The sequence below is a fragment of the Girardinichthys multiradiatus genome, chromosome 23 (assembly GCF_021462225.1).
Source record: "Girardinichthys multiradiatus isolate DD_20200921_A chromosome 23, DD_fGirMul_XY1, whole genome shotgun sequence".
Lineage (NCBI taxonomy): Eukaryota > Metazoa > Chordata > Actinopteri > Cyprinodontiformes > Goodeidae > Girardinichthys > Girardinichthys multiradiatus.
In genome coordinates this window covers 50,975,529-51,000,412 of record NC_061815.1, presented here as the reverse complement: position 1 = coordinate 51,000,412, position 24,884 = coordinate 50,975,529, and the positions used below count along the sequence as shown (strand labels likewise).

Here is a 24,884-nt window from a genome sequence, read left to right as displayed (position 1 = left end):
ATGTTCTAACCACTAGGCCACCACTCCCCATAAAGAGGAGCTCTCCTGTCCACAGTCGCTACATGTTCATCCAGGAAAGGTGAATGCTGATTTCATGCAATCTGCTGGGTTTACTTAGACAGGAACTTTTTTAGGCACCAGTGGCAGTTTTTTTTTTTTTTTAAGTAAGCTGACAGGAAATGGCGGGGGCACTGGAGTCACCTGTCCTCAGGAGCCAGGTGGGGTATAGCTGGACTGGATGAGACTTCATAACAAGACCAACTGAACCAAATCAGGAACTAGATCTGTGGTGGTCCAGAGTGGATGTTCTAATGAAAAACCAGGTGCCACCACAGCACAATAAATCTAATGTTCCTGAACACCTCACCTGACGGCTTCATATGTCCCTGAGCGCCTCACATGTGGATAATTGAAGCTCACTGCCACTACAACCTTATGGCTATTCTATAGAGACATGGTGACCTCAGCAGGATGTCCCTGTCACAGTGATGTTGGGACAGTTATTCAACTCCTCTGGATAGAAGGTGGTGCATTCACTGTCAGTGGAACTTTACAGTGTGTCCTTTAATTAGTGGTAACTATATTTGTTAATAAGATCTTTCTCCTCTCTGGGTCACATGTTGGTTATGATGAAATCTTTTCACAGTCACGTTGCGCAGTTGCCATGTCGACACAAACACCAACAACCAGTGAACCATCTGTTTCCTGTCCATCTTCAGTTCCCGTTTCTTCTCTTTTTCAGACTTTCCTAACGTCCTGCTCTCTGGACTTCTGGGTTCACGGACCGCAGTGCTTCTTCTCGCCACACGGGGGCAGCAAACCGACAGAAACGATGGTCTCCAGAACCCAGTCCTGCTTAGTAAATAGTTTCTGATCGAATCAAACCTGCTTAGTGTAGCTGAGTCATCAGACTCACACTGACAGAAGAGGAATTAAAAATCCTTAAATTCAGGTGTCAGGTCATTTATAGCCCCGCCCCCTTCTTCTGTCTGCGCCGGGTTCCCAGCTTTGATTTTGTCTGTTTGGGTTTTTCCAACTGGATCTCACAATCTGAGACGAGGGCAGAAGTCATATCAAACATCTGCAGAGTAATAAAGGTTCGGGCTAAATGGCAGTGTGGTTCGGTGTGGGGCAGAGATGGGCTGTCGGTCTGATAAAACTACTGAAGTTATGAATGGTTCTGAACCAGCTCCCTCAGCAGGCTGGGATCAGAACTTCTATTGATGCTCAGGGTCTCTGCTCCTCCTTCTGCTCCTCCTCCTGGACCCGGAGCCTGCAGGGAGCAGTAGAACGGAGAGAACAGAACAGAAGGAAGGTTCTGAGCGACACCAAGAGTTGGACTCTGTCTAGTGAAAATGAAGCTGTGGCTGCTGGTTCCGGTTTTTTCCCTGATTCTGACTGTTTGCGCGGCCCGGTCTCCGTACCAGACAGTTCTACAGCACAGCCGGATCCGTGGCCGGCAGCAGGGGTGAGTGTCCGAACCGAACCGCGACAAATTGTACTCCTTAAGAGAAACTGCTCATTAAGAGTATATGAGATCCCGCTGAAGCTCTCATAGGTTCATGCTGTTAAAGTTCTTCATTAAAAGTTCAACATTCTGCAGAAATTCTCCTAGTCTTAACATCTGGACCTGCGTTGCGCCCTCTGCTGGATACCCGTTTTAAGACAACTACTGTAATGGTAGTATTATAGGAGTACTACAGAGTTAGTTGTAGTATTAAGTACTGCAGGGTTAGTAGTGCTCAGTGGGAATCAGAAGTTCTGCCAGGAACATCTCAGAGCTGTGTGTCCATCACTGATCCCATGTAAATCTCTGTTTCGGTACCATGTCCGTTTAAGGTGGAACCAGTTTGCTAAAGAGGGAGTCAATCGGTTTCTATGGAGGTCAAGGTTAACTTAAAGTGGACTGAGTCTTGTAAAGGTGTAATTGGGCTTTTAAGGTGGAACAGCAAGATGAACCAGCTGGGACTAATTAGAAAAGCTGAGATGATTGTCCCAGTTATGGTTCTGCCCCAGGTTGTGAGAAGGTCTCCATCCATCACTGTCTCTTCAAGGGTGTTGGTGATTTAAGGAGGAATGAAACCTGCAGGTTTGTTGGGATGTTTGGGCTCATTATTAACAGCAGAAACATGTTTCCTGTTGGAGAGAAGCTGAACCATCTCAGCTGATCAGGGTTAAGAACTGGTGCAACCAGAGGACCTTAAATCTGGGCCTTGATTGGCCCGTTGAAAATAACAACATTGGCGACATGAAGCTTTCTGTTTAACCAATCACAGCCTCCTGTCGCCTCTGTTTGGTCTGTTTTCAGATATGCATTCCTCCTTAAACCCAAAGCCTCTCCTGTTACGGTGGACTGGTGCCGCCCCAGCTGATCTCTGACTCCTCTAGGGTTTTTGTGTTTCAGGCCCAATGTTTGTGCCATGCAGCAGATCAAAGGAACCAACAAGAAATACTTCACCAACTGCAAACAGTGGTACCACCGGAAGATCTGTGGAAAACCCACGTGAGTCCGTCTTACACTATTCTGTCCTCTGGGTCTCTAAACCAGTCAGAACAAGCTGTTGGTCCTGGTTTCAGTCCCACTGGTCTGTTATCTATCCTTTTGGACAGACACAGTTTGTCTTCAGGGGACACAGGAATGTCCCTTTGTGGAGGTGTCCTGGCCTCTCAAGGCAAGGCATGTTTATTTATAAAGCATCTTTCAGTAGCAGGACAATTCAAAATGCTGCGCATGAAAAAAAGAAACGTACATTACAGTGACATAAAGTTAATTAAATAATTAAGATTAAAAAACAATAATTCAAATGAAAAGGTGATAATACAAGAGATAAAATGATTGATGAGAAAATAAAAGAAAGTTGGACAAAAAACTTAACTAATCATGCCTGAATGGCCCAGTCAAAGGCCACTCTAAACAAATAAGTTTTTAATCTTGATTTAAAGCAACTTAGGGTTTCAGCGCTTTTCCAGTTTTCTGGGAGTTTATTCAGATTAGTGGAGCATAAGAACTAAAAGCTGCTTCTCCATGTTTGGTTCTGGTTCTGGTTCTGCAGAGTAGATTTGAGCGAGATGACCTGAGAGGTCTGGGTGGTTGATCCACTGACAACAAGTCTGTAATGTATTTTGATGCTAAGCCATTCAGTGATTTATAGACTAACAGAAGTATTTTAAAGTCTATTCTCTGAGCTACAGGGAACCAGTGTAAGGACTTTAGAACCGGGCCGATGTGCTCCACTATTCTTAGTTCTAGTGAGGACGCAGGCAGCAACGTTCTGGATCAACTGCAGCTGTCTGATGGACTTTTTAGGCAGACCTGTGAAGACACCGTTGCAGTAATCAATTCTACTAAAGATGAACCCATGAATTAGTTTTTCAAGGTCCTGCTGAGACATTAGTTCTTTAATCCTGGAGATGTTCTTTAGGTGATAGAAGGTCGACCTTGTTACTGTCTTTATGTTCCTCTGAAGGTTCAGGTCTGAGTCCATCACTACACCCAGGTTTCCAGCCTGACTGGTGGTTTCTAGCTGTATTAACTGAAGCTGTGTGCTAACTTTTAAACGCTCTTTCTTTGGTCCAAAGATTATTACTTTAGTTTTGTTTTGATTCAGTTGAAGAAAATTTTGGCACATCCATGCATTGATTTCTTCTAAGCATTTACCCAGCGCTTGAATGGGTTCATGGTCACCTGGTGACATCGTAACGTATAGCTGTGTGTCGTCTGCATAGTTATGATAACTTACATTGTTGTTTATTAAAATCTGAGTTAGGGGGAGCATGTAGATATTGAATAGGAGGGGACCTAAGATGGACCCTTGGGGAACGCCACATGTGATTTTTGTGTCTCTGATATAAAGTTACCTACTGACACAAAAAGTCCCTGTCCTTCAAGTAGGATTTAAACCAGTTGAGTGCTGGACCAGAAAGGCCGACCCAGTTTCCAGGCGCGCTAATATAAAAGTCTCATGTGCAAAAACGCACAAACACCTTCTGAACCAACACTGGGATGAGGTGGCCTGGCCCGATTTATTCATTCTAATTAACAGCATAGTTTGGATATGATTAGAACCTGGAACCATGTGTGATGGGCGGCATCTTGGTGAGGAAATTAATTTAACTGATCCGATATCAATCCCCCTGATGCCTACTGAGTCTGCAGACCTGTCAGATTGACCGGTTCAGTGGGCATCATGCGGTGGAGAAATCATCTTGTCTTCATGGTATCTTCTCATATAGATGGTCAAACTGGGTCACTTCCTGTTTCAGAGCGTTCTAGCAAGCCCCTGCACAGGGTCTCGGTTTTCCCAGCAGTTCTTGGAATAAAGTCATGCATGAAGTGTGAAACGCTGCAGCTTCACTCAGTCCTCAGTGGACTTCTGTGTTTTTTACAGTAACAGTGTGTGGATCCATGTAGGTGGAGGACAGCATTAACAGATCTCTCTCATGACGTTCTTCTTCTACCTGCGAGAACACCTGATACTTTACCGTGCAGCAGGAGAACCACCTGCAGGGATTATTTATGTATATTTGCCTAAATGGGGGCGTGTTCAGGGGAGGAGTCTGGTCATCCCTCAGGTGTGTCAGTTTCACGGTGATCAGGGTGGAAGAAAGGAAGTGTTCTTGGATCATATGTAGTTTTCTGGGGTTTAGTGTCCACCAGGTTTTAAGCTAATCCAAGCAGGTCTTTGTACATTAAGATGGTCTTTATGGACCCTCAGGAGAAGCTGCAGTGTGTCAGAACCATCAGTATTTACCTGGGTTTCCCAGAACCAGCTGTGAAGCCCAGAGGTTGATTTACCTGATAAATGCTTTCTGTCATGTGTTTCGGGTTTACTTATTCTGAAGTCTGAGTCCCAGGCACAGGTCCAGAGTTGGTATAAAAGTCCAGTATAAACCTCAATGGTCCAGTCTCTCTTTCTGTGTCTGCTTTTATGCTGATTATGTGTGGTCCAGACTCTCCAACTAGTTATTTGATCCAGAACATAATCTTCTCGACCATGGTACAAAACAAACAGGTGGTATTATCTAACTGATTGCTGGCTCCAGTTGATTCTGTTTTTTTCTTAAAATGGTTCTGACATTTTGACCCTTCACAGGAGGTTTGCATTGGTTCTCCTCCATAACAGAAGGTAGAACTTCTGATGCAGGTTTGGGTTAGAGTTCCTCTTTCCTGGACTTATACTGGCCTGTAGGAAGCTCGTTCCATTTCTGCCGGTGCTGGATCAGGTCAATCAGAACATAAAGCTGGATGGAAAGACTCAACGTTTCCAACATCTGAACAAAACCAGATGTCTACATTGACCACCTGTAGATGGATGGTGAGGTTCTGAAGGTAGATGTAGAACCAACATTTGGTATAAAAGTAAAATCTCACTTCTGGATGGAGAACCACAGATCTTGTTGAGTGCTCCTAAACATGGATCAGTCATTAGATGGAGATTTCTGAGAAACTGGTAGCTTTTAGAACCAGAGTCTAGCATTGATAATTGACTTAATGTTCTAACCCAAAAAGGACTTGAAGAACTCTGGTTCCTATGTTTGGTCAGAGCTATGTATTCAGCACCTAATGGGTTCGTGATCTTTTTCACTTTTTAAACTTCAGGTGTTTCATTCAGAGAGCTGAAGCACACAATGGGATCGGTATCTTTCTGGGTGTCAACTGTATTTTCTCAACCTGAAACCTAGAAAACCATACAAGATCCCTCAGAGTGGTCTTCAAATGTCCAACAGAGCAGGATGATTCCACACGAAGTTCCCTCAGGTTTTCACAGCAACCTGAGGCGGTCCTCGCAGGGCTAGATAGACCCAGTTCTGTGAAGCAGCTGGTCGTCATTAACAGAGGGAGTTTTTTCAGAGCCAATCAGTCGCTGCTTGAGCTGAAAACAGGGGAGCTCAAATAAACACATTCCTGAGTAACTCTGACCTGCAGCAGCGTCTCCGCAGAGCCGAGAACATGGAAAATCTGACCTGCGTCTGATTTAAGAGACAGGAGGATTGTTTTTGTTCCATGACTCACAAACACCCAGCAGGTCCAGCTGTTGTTACAGAACTGCTGCAGAACCAAACACACAGCTTCAGAACAACCAGATGGCAGCTGAAGCTGTGAAGAGTCAGGAAGAACTTCAGTTAGAACATTAAGGATCAAGACTAGCGCTCCACATGGAAAACATTATCAAAAAAGTGTCTTCCCTTCTTCCCGTCTCCATCCAACTTTAACATATATATAAATAAATCCATGAAAACATTTCATTCAACAGTTTTTGAGTTTGGACCCAGAATCTTCTGTCTGTTCTGGAGTTTCAGGGTTTCCTCCTTGGAGGAGAGGATCAGATCGGCTCAGTGGGAGGAGCTGATCAGGACTGATGCTTTGAAGGATTTCAGGTTCTGTTAAAGACGTCCAATCTAACCTTTAACCCTCCGCCTGTGAACAAACTGCAGTCATCGCATCCAGAACATTTGATGGGTTAACTTTCACAGGAACCGGACTGAACCTGTTGAAGAGCTTTTGTGTCAGTGCTGTCGGATGGAACTGATTCATTTCTCTTGGTTCTGGTTTAGTTGGAGATTCGTCAGAGTTTCTGGGTTGCTGACTCTGAAAGCTTTGCTTCTCATCCCATGACTGTTGGCATTCCTGCAGACACAGAGTTTGTGAAACCTCCTCAGATGAAGTAAAACTGCAGCTGTCAGCAGTTTACCTCCATCAGTGACTCATCTGCCCATCATTCTATCTTTTCCTGCTCTGCTTCTTATTGAATCTCTTCTACTTCCTGCACGTTTCATCTTTCATTCTGCTTGTTTGCTTATTCGGTTCTGTTCAGTTCAGTTTATGTATACGGCACAGACCCTCGATAAATCCAGTTTACAGAAATATGGAGTCAATTCCATCTAATAATAAAACCGATTCAAATTAATTTCCATTCATTTCAATTTTATCCTAGTTATAAAACAGTGCAGTAAAGTTTGGTTTGTTATTCAAATAGTTTTGAAGTGCTCTGTTAGGAATATATGGACCAATCAGATCTCTGATGTATGATGGAGCTAGATCATTAAGGGCTTTATATGTGAGGAGGAGAATTTTAAATTCTATTCTGGATTTAACAGGGAGCCAATGAAGGGAAGCTAAAATAGGAGAAATATGATCTCTCTTTTTAATTTTCATCAGAACTCTTGCTGCAGCATTTTGAATCAGCTGAAGGCTTTTAACTGCATTTTGTGGACATCCTGATAGTAAAGAATTACAATAGTCCAGCCTTGAAGTAACAAATGCATGGACTAGTTTTTCAGCGTCACTCCTAGAAACCTGTTTAATATGGGATTTAAATGACATGTCCTGGTCAAAAATAACACCAAGGTTCTTTACCTTATTTGCTGGAGGTAAATATAATGCCGACCACATTAATTGATTGACTAAGCAGTTTCTTTTTCACAGGTTCTGGTCCAAAGACAACCAGTTTTTTGTGAACTTGTAATCTAAATAATTTATTGAAATTATTATGATTTATGGATAAATACGGTTTAATATCAGCACACCAGTGGAAATTTGTCAGTTTAAAAGCAGAAAATTGGACTATGAACAAGAACATCAAAGAGGGCGCCGTTGTGTCACTGTTTAAATTGTTGCTTTTTGTTCTACTCTCGTTGTTTTTATTCGGTATATGTCATTGCTCCTTGTGTATGATCACCAGGTCCTTTTAAATATTAGTTTTACAGTGTAAAAGTTGTGTATTCATGTTTAATGGCCTTTCAAAGATGCCTGCACCTCCTTACCTGCAGTTGTTGCTACTGCGTCCTCTCAGTGTGGTTTTTCCTTAGCAGTCGTCATCGCAAGAGGCGCGGCAGGAGAGACGGACACCTCTTGAGGCTTCGAGCACACCTTGCTTCATCTTCATACCAGCCATCATGCAGGATTTCATGTGAATGCTGCCTTTTTGATGTACATCGTCCCTCTGAATATTGCCAAAATAAAGTCCAACCCCAAAGTTGAGCCGTGGTTACACAATGATTGCACATGGGAACGCTGAAAGGCCAAACGACAGTAAAAGGAAGACAGGTTGCATGTATCTCTGGTCTGTTGGAGATACAGTCTTGCTCACTACCAAAGGTCTGTTGTTGAGCAAAAACCTTTTTTGTCTAACATCATAACTAAGAGCATCCATTTCCCTATGATGTTATTTAATACAATTCCTCAGCCGCTACTTGTGAGAAATTTATCTCCTTTTTCAGTGAAAAAGTGGCATCTGTTAGTCATGCCATAGGTACACCTGTTTATGTCTGCTGGTTCTGCTGTATTTGTGTAGTTTCAACCATTGTCTTTTCTTTTTTGAAGAAAATTGTGCAACACATGAGAACTGTTAACTGCCTCCTTGACGTTCTTCCTACTAAGTTGTTGGAAGAGGTTTTCAGCTTTATTGGTCCTACTCTCCTGTCCTTCTTCAGGAATTGGGTCAACTGCCTTCAGCATGGTATCGCTTCTTAAAAAGAACTGATTTGGACATCTTGGTTATAGCTCATTTTAGGGCTATTTCTCATTTGCCCTTCCTTTCCAAGGTTTTAGAAACAAATTGTTTTTACCCAATTATAAAGCGACATAACACAGAGCCTGCCGTACTAAAAGTACATCGTAACATTGTTATATCCGTTGATGGTGAGCGCCGAAGAGCGCTGTTGTCCTGGTGCTGCTGTACCTCATGGTAGCCTTTGATACCGACGATCATTCTGTCCTCCTGTCTGACTTAAGCCACCATATGTTGGTATCCGTGGCTTAGCACCTAAATAGTTTGCATCCTATCTGACAGTTTTCACACATATGATTAATAACGTGTCTTCCTCCAGTGCTCCTCTGTCATGTGGGGTGCCACAGGGTTCCATTCTTGGTTGCTTTCTTTTTGCTTCTATCTGTTGCCACTCGAAGTGACTATATCTCAGCGCCACCTGTTTTTCCACTGTTATGTAGATGATCTTCAGATTCACATGTCTTTTAAACCAGGTAATTGTCACATTCAACACTTCCTCCCTAATGGTACTCTTCTTAAACCAAAATGTTATGTTTTTAAATGAACAAAAGAATAAAAACATTTTGTTCAGTTAGAACGCTTTTATTGATGTCAGTGCTCTAAATTTTAAATTTAGTAACACTGTAAAAAACCTGGGGGTGATTTTTGACAAGGATTTTAAATTCAACAAATTAGTTGATTTAGTAGTGAAATTGAACTTTTATAACCATCTAAAATTATAATAGGTTTTATAAAATATTTTTGTATCTTTTCAAATTTTTAACCGTCTTACTATGTATTTTATTATCTCTTTTTCACTTTTCCTTCTAGCTATAATACTTCCGTCATGTAGAGCACTTTGAGCACTGTTTGTATTGTTGAAAAGTGCCATAATAATCAACTCTGATTGAGTCTTCTTTTATCTAAAGTTCAGCCTATTTTAAACTGTGCTAATCCTGAGAAGGCTATACGTGCTTTTATCAGCTCAATAAGTGATTACTATTACACTCTTTATGTTGGTGTCTCTCAGTCATCCCTCAGCAGGCTTCGGTTGGTCCAAAATGCGGCTGAACATCTTTAAACTTATGCAAGCACATCACCCCCATGTTATCTTCTCTCCACTAGGTGCATGTCTATTTTAGAATAGATTTTAAATGTTTATTGTTCACTTTTAAAGCTCCTAATGGTCTGGCTCCACCCTACATATCTGATTTATTGAGTTTTTGTGTGCTTGCTGAACACCTGAAGTCATTGTCCCAGTTCTTCTTGAATGTTCTGAGAACTAAATATAAACAGTGGAATGACCGGTCCTTCACAGTCGAGGCACTTAGACTGTGGAACCAGCTCCCTCTGGATCTACTCTCAACCAGTGACCTGACAAACCAGTGACCTGACACTTTTTAAACCCAAACTTAAGACCTTTTAATTCAGAAAGGTGTTTACTACTTGGCAGGACCAGGGAATTTTATTCTAGATTTCTAACTTTTTTTGTTTAAACATCTGTTCTATTTCTTTATTTGTTTTTGAGTCATTCTCTGATTTTATTGTTAAGCAGTTTAGCTGTCTGGTTGGCACCTTTAAAGGACTATATAAATAAATAATTTGTGAGAGGGTAAATTAGGTTGCTGTACTCTGCTGTATTTTTCTGTAATATCGAGGAAATTAAAAATGGAACTGGGTATGTAAAAATTGTTACAGTATTGTCTGAAATAGATCTACTATAAGGAAATTTTCTCTAAGGTGTGGACTACTCAGATTGAAATCCAAGGTTATTAAAAATGATCAGACAGGACAGGGTTATGAGAAAATACTTTTATCTTTTCACATACAATGCCATATGTCAGCACAAGGTCTAGAGGATAAAGACAGGAGTGAGTACGTCTGCAGATGTTTTGTGCAAAGCCAGTGGAATTGACGATAATATTAAAGCTATATTTAGGGCCAAAATAGAGTCTTTAATAGTGTCCTTGATTTCATCAGTGAAACTGGTACGGATAATTTGGGCTATTACTGTCAGTGTCAACATTAATGTTAAAATCCCCCACTATAATGACCTTATCTTTATTTAAAACTAAAAGGTTAAAAAGTTTGAGAACTGATCTAAAAATTTAAAGTAAGGGCCTGGTGGACGGTACAAAACAACAAACAGAATTGGTTTTAGTGCTTTGCAATTTGGATGAGGAAAACTAAGGATTAAATATTCCAAAGAGTTGTAGCTATTGATTGGTCTGGGACTAATCAATAAATTGGACTGAAAGATGGTTGCTACTCCTCCTCCTCGCCCAGTATTTTGAAGTATGTGGAAATTTAAATAATTAGTAGGAGTTAACTCATTTATAGTAACATAATCCTCTTGCTGCAGCCAGGTTTCTGTGAGGCAAAAGAAATCAACCGGATTGTCACAAATCAGGTCACTAACTAGCAAAGTCTTTGAAGAAAGAGATCTAATGTTCGGTAAGCCACATTTAATTGTTTTATTTTTCTTTTCTGTCTGAGTTTTATTTATTTTAATTAAATTTTCATGGTTTGCTCCATTTAGATTATTTTTGAATCTATGTGATTTTGATCGTAGGTAAGACCGTCTTAATAGGGTGATGGATGGGTAACAGTACAGAAGCTGCTTCCTGGTCTGGACCCTGGGTTGTCAGAGTTTTGGAGAGCTAATAAATTAGCAATAAACCGGCACACATTCATTTTGCACACATTAAAAAGTGTAATAAGATCAATAATGTTTGGTTATCAGTTTTTAAACATAAATGGCTACCAAACAGGAGGTACTAAATCAGTAAACCAGCATTTTTTTAAACTTGTTAAGGTGTTTGGATTGAAAGTGAGATCAACATGTAGTTAATGACAGTTCATGTATGATTTAACACAGGAAGGGGGCACTTTTTTTTGGGTCAGGTTTGTTTGGATAGTTTTTATTTCGGTTCAGTTTAATTCCACACCACCAGTTCAGAACAAATGTTGTCTCAAACTTTACAAAAGAAACTCAATTTATGTACAGAAGTACTGAGTCCATTCAGCCCAACCTTCCAGACAGTGCATCCTGACCTTTAGAGTGAGCATCTGTGTGTCATTTGGTGATTCCCAGTAGATTTCTTCAGTAAATAAACAGCATCCTGTATTTCTAAAAATAACCTCAGGTTATCTTTGTCTGATAGTAAAATCAGACATTTAGGTGACAAAAAAGCAAAAACAGAAGAGATCTGTGAGTAGGAAACACTGTAGAATAATAGGGAAATTCCACATTTAATCAGCTAAATAATTTCTCCAGGCTAAAGTATAATTTTTCAATCTGTGCAGGAAAGTAGATTGATTGTTAAAAATTGTCTGCACAAATGAGTGCATAGTTCTCTGGGGGTGTGGTGGAAATAATCACAGACCCGCAGCACTGGACCAACGGACCAACCACATGCAGCGCTGTGATTGGGTCTTGTGGCTCAGACTTTGTGTGCTTTGGTTGTCATCAGAGTGATTATGGGAAACTACTTCACAGCTGGGAGATCTACAGCCACACCTTCCCTCTGCTCCAGGTTACCTGTTCCTGTTCTGGAAACCAGGAAAAAGATCCAACATCCTGGAAGAGCGAGGTACTGGTGTCAGTATACACTAGGTATCACCTCTCCAGGTGTTTGTTGTCAGTTCTTCCCGAGTTGGTCAGTTAACGTCCAGATCACCTGACCCAAAGCTCGCTCCAAACATCTGCTCTAAGTGAGGTCCTCCGCTGTCAGGTTTTTATCTGCTGGTACGTCTTTATTTTTTATTGTTCGGCTGAATCAGCTTGTGGTAGATTGTAGTTTGTGGTGGTAGACTCTCTTTGCAGTCTCAGTGGAATTATGTGGAGTATTAGGAAGATTTTTGAGTTATCAGAAAAAATGGATCTTTGACTCACAGCAGCAGTGTAGAAACCAGCAGTGAGACTGTAGTGAAGGTTCTGGGTACCTTCATATGAGGACTCTTCTAGGGTGACCCGAGGGGCTCAGAGAGGCTGTGGGCCAGATTGGTCCGTTCTCCTGCATGGTTTAGGATGAAGTGAACATGGACTGTTGGTGTATTTCTCACAGATACTGTCTAACTTGGGTCAGAACCTCTGAGATTCATCAGAGGTTTTAAATCATCATAAAGAGAGAGTGCAGTGAAATTTCCTTCTGTCTGTTTCCCATCCCAAAAGCAAATGTGATTTATCCCCCAGGGAGCGTTTGAGGTCTGCAGGTTTATGTTGGAGCGGTTTCAGAGGACGGTTGGCTCCGGACTGAAGTTACAGCCAGACTCATCTGCTGGATGTTCCTGGAACGTTCCCCCGGAGCCGGTGAATTACTGCGCCCCCTCTCTGTTTGCTTAGACAGGAAGCCTCAGCTGCCATTTTTGTTTATGCGGAGAACAAACGGGAGTGGGTTTGCCATCTGGTTGGATAATCAGTCCAGTGTGTGTGTGCCAGCTCGCTCACACGGTAGCTGATCTCCATCTGTTGACATTTACTGCTGGACTGCTGGCTGTTTCTCTGCTTCCAGCCTCCAGACGGTGAATTTTATTTCATTTAACAAGCTGCAGCTGGAGCCGCCTGAGAGCTGGACCCAGCTCAGAAAAATTACCTGAAACTTGAGGTTCTGAAAACACAGAAACAGACCAAAGTTCAGTATCAGATTCCCAGCTTTATATTTTTCCCTCAGTTACGACTGAAAGAAAAACATTTGCTCTCAATGACTTTGGTTATCTCCCTTTATCTCCACACCCACTAAGGAGCATAGGTCCAATGATGGAGAAGCGGAAGGTTCAGGGTACCATGACCCATCAGGATTTTTACAGAACAAGGTCCAAAATAATGTCAAAAAGAAAATTCAAGGTAGAGGTAACGACTCCAAGAGCAAAACCCAGATATCCCTCTGTTCAGCACCTTCTGGGGGTTCATGGATCAGAGTTTTGGGTCGGCTGTAGGGTCTCCTCCCAAAGGGATTTGGAAACCCTCCAGAGGGAGGCGTCCAGGAGGACTCCTGACCAGATGTGCTACCTCAGCTGTCTCCTTCAGATGTGGATGAGTGATGTTCTATCTCCAGAGGTTGACAAGTCTCCAGTCCATCTCAGCTCCAGCACAGAGACAAAGGTCCAAACATTCACAAAGAACCCCACTCAGAAAGACCAGGATCAGAACCAGGACCTGAGCAGCTGTGTGGTAACCGGATAAAGTGACCTGCAGAAGGTCTGGTCTAATGGACCAGCTCCTCTCAGCTGCGTGCATTAGAGTTTGATTTTGCAGATCTGCAGCTGGTTGGGTTCTGGATGGAGTTGATCTCTGACCCAAGTCGGGCCCCACAGAGAGAGAACTGGACCATTCTTCTGTCCAGCATTACCTGTCAGTGTGTTTTGGGTTTGGTTCCTCATCTGATTGTTGGTTCTGTTGGTGTTCTCGTCTAAGACTTTCTAAGGGGGGTAGGGATCTGATGGAGACTCAGTTTTGAAGATCCCAGTTGTAGGGTTCTTCTGATAGAGGAACATCAATTTCAGATGTTATCTATTCTGTTTTCCTCCTCTTGATCCTTTCTTCTTCTGAGTCTGGATCAGATGCTTGTAGTTCCAGGTCAGAACCCTTCAGACCTGGAAGCTTCCTTATCAGTGTGAACCTGCAGCTTCATGTTCAGCTGTGGTGATGTTTCAGCTGAAAGGTTCTTCACCTGAAGGAATGTTGTCAGGACGTTTCGGACCTGCAGCTGCAGCTCTGCCCTCTCAGAGAAACCGGATTCTTTACCACTGAGGTGGGTTTTATTTTAGCCAGCAGGAGTCCAGGAGCTTTGGGTTTTTTCCTGGCGCCGTCGTCTCGGCTGGCTGCAGATTCCTCTTCTCACTGAGGAAATAAGCTTTATGATCCAGACGGCAGGTCCTGGTTTATTGTGGAAATCTTTACATGAAGTTGTGACGGCTCGGCTGCACAATTCATTACAGCACCACATGGAGCCGGGAGCTTTCTGTGGAGTCTTAGCTCCACCTGGTCTCCCTGTTGCTGTCAGAGTCGGATCAGAATCATTAGCAGATGCTTCTTTCATCATTCTGTTCATCTTCAAAGAACCTGCTGAAGGTTCTAGCTGAGGGATTAGCAACTCGACTCACTGAGTTCTGGACTGTCAAGGCCTGGACCCATCCCATTCTGAGTCCTTCATGTGTTCATCTCTTCAGAAATATCGGAGAGTTGGGTTTCAAGGTGTCACAGTCAGAACCAGAAATTGTATGATTTCATCAGGTTGTACCAGCAGGGGTCCTCCTGGGGTCAAGGAGGGCTCAGATCTCCTCTGTGTCTGACCCGGCTCCTAGGGGGTAGGTCTGTGGATCCTCACACCTGCTATTGAATATTCTCATGGAGAAACCTTACAAGCACAAGCGCGCTCACACTCACACCACAGGTGTTTGGATTCAGGTGTTCACTGATACACAGATATAGCCTCTTTCTCCCTCTCTTTCTGCAGGTGTAGAAGCAGTTCTGAGGGCTGCTCTGCTCGTTCCACGTTAAATTAAAAGGTTTACAACCCAAGGACCAATAGTATCATTAAATGTCACAGGTGTAGAAGTAGGCCAGGAGTAAATAGAAGGTGCCTCATCAGCAGAACAAGTTAGCTTTAGGGAGATTTTGGCATGAATTTCTCTAATCTTATGCTTTAATGTGACATTTATCCTCAACTGAAAAACAGACACCAGCTTCTTCTGGAGTTCACACCCGCCCTCAGTTATAGAGAACCTGATGAAGCTGACATGAAGTTCAGCTCTCCCAGAAGGAGATGTGTTCTAAACCTGAAGCTTCGGTTCTTCAGTGTTTGTGGAACATGGAGCAGTTTGGATGTTTCTGATCATCTTCCAGCATCCTAGTTTACAGTTTATCTCCCAGTTTCCATCCTCTGCCGTTCTGACCGGTGGTTCAGATCCAACGTTTAGAAACAACCTGGTTCTGAGCCGTGTGTAGAACTGCTCCGACAGATAAGAACAGTGAGGTAACATAACAACCAGCTGGCAGATGAGTTTAAATGTCTCAGTAACTTCACCATAAAGTAGTTTAAAAAAGAAAATCAGAGAAACTTCCAGCAGGAGGTCCAAGTCAGGAAACGTTCTCTCTGTTCTCTGTGAGAACATTAAATCTACTGATTTACTCTGCAGATCCAAAACATCTGAGTCTCTGAAGGTAAATGTGGGTAAAGATAAAGAAGGGGGCTTGCTGGTACTGAGATGTAAGAGAACCCTGCAGAACACCAAACAGAACCAACAGGACTGCAAAGTCTGTAGCTTTTCTTTTACTTTCATATTTCTGATCTGCAGAAGATGTTCCACAGAGAATAAATCTGGAAGTCTAAAGATCAGAAACAAGTGAAATTATATATATTTTTTACATTCATTATTTCATAAAATAAATTAAATCTGTCTGAAAATGGCTTCAGAACCTCACCATTAATATTATAATGCAGGTTCTCACCCGGCTCAGGCTCAGCTCAGACCTCCATCAGAGTCCACAGTAAACCTGAATGTCAGTTCCTGAAATCTGCTGGACTCGTAGCTTTCCTGGCTCCAGTTTTCCGACAGAAAGTCCTGCTTACCTGAGGTCAATCAGTCAGAACCTGAACTAGATTTGAGGATCTGGCATCTGTTGCTCTGTATTTCCTCTGCAGGGTCATCACCTATGAGTGCTGTCCAGGTTATGAGAGGATTCCTGGAGAAAAGGGCTGTCCTGCTGGTAGGTCATGTGACGTCTGACATCATCTGTTTTCTAAAGGCTTAAGTTTTATTAAAGACGGGCTTTTCTTCCAGCACTGCCTCTGGTGAACATCTACAACACTCTGGGCGTGGTTGGAGCCTCCACCACTCAGATGTACTCGGAACGAGCCAGACTGAGGGAGGAAGTGGCAGGACCAGGAAGCTTCACCTTCTTCGCTCCGAGTAACGAGGCCTGGGCTGCCCTGCCTGCAGTCAGTACACCCCCACCCACCCTCATGGGGACACACAAGGTTAACCACATGCTGTCCTCCTCATGGTGACTTTGTCGTCCTCCTGCAGGAGATCCTAGATGCTCTGGTGAGTAACGTGAACATCGAGCTGCTGAACGCTCTTCATTACCACATGGTGAATCGAAGGCTGACCTCCGAGGAGCTGAAACACGGATCCTCCTTTTCATCCATGTACCAGGACTCGCACGTCCACATCCACCACTACAGCAACGGGGTGACTCTCTGGAGCACACAGTGACACACCTTAGCCCTGGAAGACCACGTAGCATTACTCAGTGTAACTCCGACGCTCCCCAGAAACACTGTAACACACTGTCACAGTGTTACAGGGGCTGTAAAAGATTGTCGGTCATAGAAACACACTGAAGCATACTCTGTGTAACACTCCAATGATGTGACATGCTGTAACACACATTACCATGCTGTAAGTCAGGATCATCCTTTGCTGTAACATAATGAACTGTAACCTGCAGCAGATGTGTTCCCTGTGTATCGCCTCAGCTTAAGGGATCAGTCAAACTAGATCACTTTCTGGATTTATCTGATCAATAGATTCACAGGTCCTTCTTGTCTCTAAGATCGTGACGGTCAACTGTGCTCGTCTCATTAAACCTGACCAACATGCCACCAACGGCATTGTGCACGTCATCGACCGTGTCATCACCGCTGTCTCCAACAACATGCAGTCCATCATTGATATTGACGATGACCTGGAGACGCTCCGTGTGAGTAAACTGATCAGTCAGTTAGACGAACCTTCTGACCTGAACGTTCTTCTGGTCTCCAATCAAAATTAGGCAGTTATTCTCACAGTGGCTCAGGTGGGAGGGGTTCGTCCTGTAACCAGAGGGTTGCCAGTTCAAACCCCTGCTCTGCTTCGTCGTTGTGTCCTTGGGAAAGACATTATCCTAAGATAGAACAACTTTTTAACCAGTTTGAATAATAAAATGAATTTGATTCAATTGTTTGATAACTAGGATCAACTGAAATGTATGTACACCCTGTATGATTGGATTGAATTGATGGCTTGCGATGGGCTGGCGACCCGTCCGGAGTGTGCCCTGCCCCGTCACCCAATATGGAAGTATAGAAAATGGATGAATGGATTGAATTGACTTTGCAAAGTGCCTTGAGACGACAGGTGTTGTGAATTGACCATATATATAAATAAAACTGAATTGAAAACTTGTAAACTTGTACATTTGCGTTTCAGGCAGCCTTTGCCGCTGCAGGACTGAGCACCCTGCTGGAGAGCGAGGGTCAGTACACCATCTTTGCTCCCACTAACGATGCCTTTGCTAAGATTCCTCGGGAGACCCTGAACAGGATTCTGGGAGACCCCGTCGCTTTGAAAGGTGACCATATGAGAGCCTAAATGATGATCTTTCCATCTCCTCAGTCTGCTGACCTTCTACTCCTGTTCCCTTCAGACCTGCTGAACTACCACATCCTGAAGCAGCTGCAGTGCGCTGAATCTATCGTGTCTGGGACCCCCATGGAGACGCTGCAGGGCACCTCTCTGGAGGTCGGCTGTGACGGTGACCAGATGACTCTGAATGGGAAGGCCATCATCACCAAGAAGGACAATCTGGGAACCAACGGTGTCATCCACTACATCAGCGAGCTGCTCATCCCAGACTCAGGTACTCATGCTGCACTCAGTTCTACAGACCCTCTAATACTGTTTATGAAGTACTGCAGCTAAAAGAACAAGTTGGTGAGATCCTACCTAGTCAGACATTAGAGCGTTGATGTAATGGTGCGTTCAGACCGACCGTGATTTTAGCAAATTCTTCGCCTCATTCGTGTGCTGTCGCTCGCCTGACATTTCGCCAGCATTTCGTGGACAACAACGCTTCACTCCCTTCACTGCGTCATCAAACAGGAGGAGCTTCTATATGCTGCTTGCCGGTTTCAAATCAGCATGGCGGACCTGAATTTTACGGAGTGAATCATGGCACTTTATTTATTGAAAGCCAAACAACGGTGCTGGTGTGGACGTCTCTGGGTTCACCAGATTCTCCAGAGACGGGACCAGTTTGGAGAGTAATACCACCTACTCCACTAGCAGGATCACGGTCCCTTTCAGTGGTACTTCCGTCTATCCAGGACCCAGTTTGAGGACCTGCTGTCCCGCGTTGGGGGACGAATCAGCCTCCGGGACACCAGCTACAGGTGTATGTATCCCCACTGCAGAACGTCCGTCCATCTGTCTTCGTTGAGGAAAAAATCTCAGCTCAATAGAAAGATGTGTGTGAAGGACACGTGTGCTTCACATCTTCAAGCGTGCCTTATTAACCAGTCCTTTTCAGGACTACATTTCAACGGCTGTTTTTCAAAGCCACCCACAACCTCTCAGAGCAAACGTCCTTCATCCTATGTGTTCATGAATGTTTCTGTCTTTTTTATATATGTAGTGTTTGCAGATTGTAGGTATTGTTTTCTCTTATTTCTTTGCAGTTACTGCACTGACTAATTCACGACGTGAATTGACAGAAAAATTCAGATTTTTCAACTCCAGCAAAATTCACTTCGGTTTCACTTTGCTCTATCTGCCCTAATTTTTCCATTTGCATCACGTCCTTCGCATCGCTTCGCTCCTGAACACGCCTCTACATAGGGTTAGCGTGTAAATCACTCGCTCCTATCGCGTCATTCGCAGTCAGTCTGAACACACCATTAGACGTATAAATGGAGGATTTAAACCTTGTCAGGAAGCAGAAAGATGTCAGCCAGGATCTGGTTTTAAGCCGTTCAGGTCTGGGCCGTTCGGGTCTGGGCGTTCGGGTCTGGGCCGGTGGCTCGGAGCAGCGTCTTGCTGCAGCCTAAATAACGTCGGCGGTTAGTCTTGGAATAAATTGATTGTATGTCCGGCCTGAGTTTTACTGATGCTACTGTGGGGAAGCCAGAGGTGGGGAAGTACTTTAAAGTTGTAGTTTTCTCATTAAAACCATGACATCCAGGGGTTGGACAATGAAAGTGAAACACCTGTCATTTTAGTGTGGGAGGTTTCATGGCTAAATTGGACCAGCCTGGTAGCCAGTCTTCATTGATTGCACATTGCACCAGTAAGAGCAGAGTGTGAAGGTTCAATTAGCAGGGTAAGAGCACAGTTTTACTCAAAATATTGAAATGCACACAACATTATGGGTGACATACCAGAGTTCAAAAGAGAACAAATTGTTGGTGCACGTCTTGCTGGTACATCTGTGACCAAGACAGCAAGTCTTTGTGATGTATCAAGAGCCACGGTATCCAGGGTAATGTCAGCATACCACCAAGAAGGATGAACCACATCCAACAGGATTAACTGTGGACGCAAGAGGAAGCTGTCTGAAAGGGATGTTCGGTGCTAACCCGGATTTTATCCAAAAAACATAAAACCACGGCTGCCCAAATCACGGCAGAATTAAATGTGCACCTCAACTCTCCTGTTTCCACCAGAACTGTCCGTCAGGAGCTCCACAGGGTCAATATACACGGCCGGGCTGCTATAGCCAAACCTTTGGTCACTCATGCCAATGCCAAACGTCGGTTTCAATGGGGCAAGGAGCGCAAATCTTGGGCTGTGAACAATGTGAAACATGTATTGTTCTCTGATGAGTCCACCTTTACTGTTTTCCCCACATCCAGGAGAGTTACGGTGTGGAGAAGCCCCAAAGAAGCGTACCACCCAGACTGTTGCATGCCCAGAGTGAAGCATGGGGGTGGATCAGTGATGGTTTGGGCTGCCATATCATGGCATTCCCTTGGCCCAATACTTGTGCTAGATGGGCGCGTCACTGCCAAGGACTACCGAACCATTCTTGAGGACCATGTGCATCCAATGGTTCAAACATTGTATCCTGAAGGCGGTGCCGTGTATCAGGATGACAATGCACCAATACACACAGCAAGACTGGTGAAAGATTGGTTTGATGAACATGAAAGTGAAGTTGAACATCTCCCATGGCCTGCACAGTCACCAGATCTAAATATTATTGAGCCACTTTGGGGTGTTTTGGAGGAGCGAGTCAGGAAACGTTTTCCTCCACCAATATCACGTAGTGACCTGGCCACTATCCTGCAAGAAGAATGGCTTAAAATCCCTCTGACCACTGTGCAGGACTTGTATATGTCATTCCCAAGATGAATTGATGCTGTATTGGCCGCAAAAGGAGGCCTTACACCATACTGATAAATTATTGTGGTCTAAAACCAGATGTTTCAGTTTCATTGTCCAACCCCTGTATGTCTGGTGTTACATATTAAATGTAAAGACTTTTTACCACCGAGCAGTATGCCGCCACAAAATTTGAGCTTTGCGGATGTCCGAGTACGCGCAGACGTCCTGGAGTCAAGTATTCCCAACTCTGAGGGAGCCTTAACAATGCTTTGTCCTACAGCTAAAACTCTCTTGGAGCTGGCTGAGGACTCACCTGTTTCTATGGCGACCAGGTTGTTTGTGGACGCGGGTCTCTCGTCTTACCTGACTGGCTCGGAGACCCTGACCATGCTAGCTCCTCTGAACGACGCCTTCAAAGGTAATGCATCTCTGAACAGGTAAAGAGCTGACGAGCACTGACCAGGTGTGTTTAATACTTCCTCTGGTCTTGTCCAACAGGAAGTGTGACGATGACTCCTGACCTGAGGAAGGTGATGAAGAACCACATCCTGAAGCAGCGCCTGTCTTCCAAGTCTTTGTATCATGGTCAAGAGCTGGAAACACTGGGAGGTCTAAAACTGCGAGTTTTTGTCTACAGAAATGTAAGAACTTGTGCTCTTTAGAAGTTGGTTCGTGGGTTTAGATTTTCGGTTGGTCTTTAGTTGATTCCATTGGAGATCCTTGTCTGTGAAGCTGGCCTGTCGTGCTCATAAAGATTAATGATGTTTTATAATGTAAAGTTGATAGAAAATATGAACAGTTGGAGAGTTTAAACTGGGAGATGGTCAGACCGTGAAGTTCAGGGTCCCTCGACCTGTCAAGGCTGTTCTCTGCGTTAGATTTCTGCCTTGGTCCTCAGATTTGGTTCTGGTTCCGTGGACTGAGCCCTGACAGACAAAGTTTGCAGCTTCATTAATGGTTTCCAACATGAAGTGAAAGGGCTGTTGAGTGGCAGTCTCTGCTTTATGAAGACGTGCTGGTCCAATAGTGCAGACTTGATGCATGTAAGTGATCATGGCGGTCATGTGACACAAACCTTACATACATGTACAGAAACACATTAACATTGGGTCCTTTAACAGTCTCTGCAAGCATCAGTTGGACCATTTCAACACGGTTATTAAATTGTTTTGTACAGTTTTAGATCAGGAACTCAAAGTTAATCTGATGTTTTCCTTTAACAGTCAAATCCTGAAGCTGCAGGAGAACTCTATATAGTATAACTCTAACTCTATAGTGAATCATGGGTGGTGAAACGTCTCCTCATTAGTTAAACTGAGACGCCGCAGCTCTGTTGACCCACAGCAGGAGGTTGATGGTTCAAATCTCAGCAGATGAAAGAAGCAGAAGAAGAGATGATCCGTTTAGCTCCTCTGAGTTTCTTCGTCCTGTTGTTCTGACTGACTGATCCTTCTGGTTCTGGTTCAGTCTCTGTCTTCAGATTTGCTGTAAACTGGTTATGCTTCCTCCTCCTCCTTCTCTTTGGTTCTCTCAGATGTGTTGTCCTGTCTTTCCATAACATATCTATAAAACTGATCTTTAGACCAGAACTCAAGGTTCTGGCTCAGTCTCTGTCCCCAGATTTGCTGTTAACTCATGATGCTTCTTCCTCTGCAGAACCTTTGCATCGAGAATGCTTGCATCGCTGCTCACGACAGAACCGGCCGCTATGCCACCATGTTCACCATGGACAAGGTCCTGACCCCGCCTGTAGGGACGCTCATGGACGTCCTGAAGGTCGACGACCGCTTCAGGTGAGGTTCGGGTCAGACTGCGCGTTGCTCTCTGTACACAAGGAGCTACAACCTGTTTGTCATGTTCTGAGCCGTGGTTCTGCCTCTTCCAGCCAGCTTGTCGGAGCCATTCAGAATGCAGGCATGACAGAGCTGCTCAACCAGGAGGGGGCGCTCACCTTCTTCGCTCCCACTGACGAAGCATTCAAGGCGATGCCTCAGGCTGATCTCAGTCGTCTGATGAGTGAGTGTTGAACCTACAGCGGGAGGTTCTGATCCAAAATCTGGCCCAGAACGTGTTCAGAAACTCAATCTGCTGCAGCAGGAGGCCCTGATCCAGAATCATAGCCAGAACCAGCTCGGTTGGTCACACTGCTTCAGCAGAATTAATGCTTAAACATTTCTCTTGAAGCAAACAGGTTTGTTAGGGTTTTTATGACTTTTTGTATTGTTTATCACTCATCTAAGTGCTTTTCCCTCCTTACATGTTGCAGGAAGGGAGATGGTCACAAGAATGAGTTATGCTTTTATTACTAGCAGCATCTGGGGGCTATACACCAGGTCCCCACTTCCCACTTCCTCTGTTTGTTTATAATCAAGACAGATGAACCCTAACCTTTCTGACCCCACACACACACACACACACACACACCCTGAATGATGTTTGAACTGTGTGTGACCAAGCATGTATAAATAAAGAGAGAGGGGGCTAATACTTCGTAGTCTGTAGTGCACAGCTACCCTTGCAAGTAAAACTGACTCGGTGTCTTTCCTTACCTCTGAGTTGATTAAATAATACCTATCAAGGTTCTAACCAAAATCTTCAGGAACAGAAGAACAAACTGAAGTTCTGCAAGTGTCTGATTTAGCTGCTTCTTCTGTCAGAGAATCAGATTTGAGTCCACAGGGTATAAAATAAATCGGGTTCTGCTCAGTCTGAACAGAAACTGGCTTTGGTGAGAATTGATGACTGCATTTAGGTGAAAACACATATTTCTCTCTCAGTCGTTCTGATCCAGACTCAGACTTCAACCTGAACCTTTCCAACTCAGAGCATCAGGAGACAAACACCCATCAGATCCGAACCTGGGATCTCTCCATTTCTAATACCTCAGCAGAACTTTAGACCAACACAATTGTTCCAAACATGTGATGTATGACCTAGAAGCACTGTTTGTTTTAACTTTATCTGAACCGTTATTAGAAGACCAGGCCCATCCCTCACTCAGCCTGCAGGAGCATTCAGTTCCATGTTTGGTCTGAACGTTCTCCAGCTGTTTATTTGACTCCGAGTGGAGACCATCTGGAGAGCTCCAGCTGCTGACAGATGTTTGCCTTCACTGATAGAAGTCCAGATCAGGAGGGAAGCTGAAGTCGGACCCAGACAGAACCTGGCAGAAACATATTCTGTTATATCCTCATGAAGCGAGCAGAACCAGGAGGGAAATAGAAATCCCAAACTGATCCACCAGGAGGAACAATCCGATGTTAAGCAGAGCAACACTGAGCGAGAACAGAAACAGGTTCATCAGCCAATCAGCTCTCAGTAGCACCGCAGGTAGACAGCTCAGGTCACTCACCTGTCTGTGTCTCTGCAGGGAACCCTCAGCAGCTGTCAGGTGTCCTCAAGCTGCACCTGGGGGAGGGCCTGTTGGTGAGCGGGGGAGTCAGCTCTCACACCCGTCTGACGCCTCTGCAGGGGGACAAACTGGAGCTGGGCGTGGTCAGTGAGAGTTTTAATGCTGTGGCTCCTGATTGGTCAGCAACTTGATTATCAGCTATTGGTGCATTGATCATGTTCTTTTTGTGCACCAGAGGAACTACACTGTCTACGTCAACAAGGTTCCTGTGGTAGACGCTGACCTGATGGCGACTAACGGAGTTGTTCACGCCGTTAACAGCATCATCAAACCTCTGGGTCAGTCTCTCCACCACACCTGTCTTTCTGTGGTTCTGATCCAGTGTCTGCAGCTGGAAACACCTGTCTTTGTTTCTGTGTTGCAGCTCCAAAGGCGGACAGGGAGCAGGCAGATGGACCTGCAGCTGCTCCACCTGCAGTAAGGAATCAATAACTGTTTTCTTAACAAGCAGTCGGGCAATTTGATGTTTCTCAGGCTGAAGTGGTGTCTGTTTTCCAGGTAGACTCCAGGAGATTCAGGAACGGTGAGGGACTTCTCTTCAGTTTGTGATCCTGGTTTCGGTCCTAGTTCAGGTTATGATTTTTTTTGTTTCCACAGATGATCTGTTTGAGAAGGTTCTGAGGAGTCACTCCAGCAGAACCATGAACAGGAGTCAGTAATGATGAAGGCAGAGCTCCTTGAGTCCCAGCACAACTGATTCCCTGTTTCTAACTTCCAGTTTGTAAAAACCAGTTAACTGTGTGAAACCAGAGTGGGATCTTCTGTAAAGCGTTGTGTTGTCCTGCAGCATGTCATCAGGTCGCGGCTCCAAACTCGTAGTGGATTTTGTAAAATAAAGCTGAGAGTGAGACTCCTCTTCATCAGTGTGTTTCATCTCTGCAGAGCAGAACATTCCT

General features: G+C 44.1%; 1 protein-coding gene across 1 annotated transcript; it reads left to right on the top strand.

The window, feature by feature from the left end:
- Positions 1–1,253: 1,253 nt before the first annotated feature.
- tgfbi (transforming growth factor, beta-induced) lies at positions 1,254–24,838 on the top strand. The gene is made up of 17 exons (XM_047354537.1): positions 1,254–1,468; positions 2,405–2,503; positions 16,136–16,200; positions 16,275–16,432; positions 16,521–16,685; positions 17,050–17,196; positions 17,685–17,826; positions 17,902–18,114; positions 20,857–20,994; positions 21,075–21,217; positions 22,233–22,369; positions 22,462–22,592; positions 23,947–24,071; positions 24,164–24,266; positions 24,353–24,405; positions 24,487–24,511; positions 24,586–24,838. Exons 1-17 carry the CDS (start codon positions 1,356–1,358, stop codon positions 24,645–24,647), a joined length of 2,019 nt encoding a protein of 672 aa, XP_047210493.1. The 5' UTR covers positions 1,254–1,355; the 3' UTR covers positions 24,648–24,838.
- Positions 24,839–24,884: the final 46 nt, after the last annotated feature.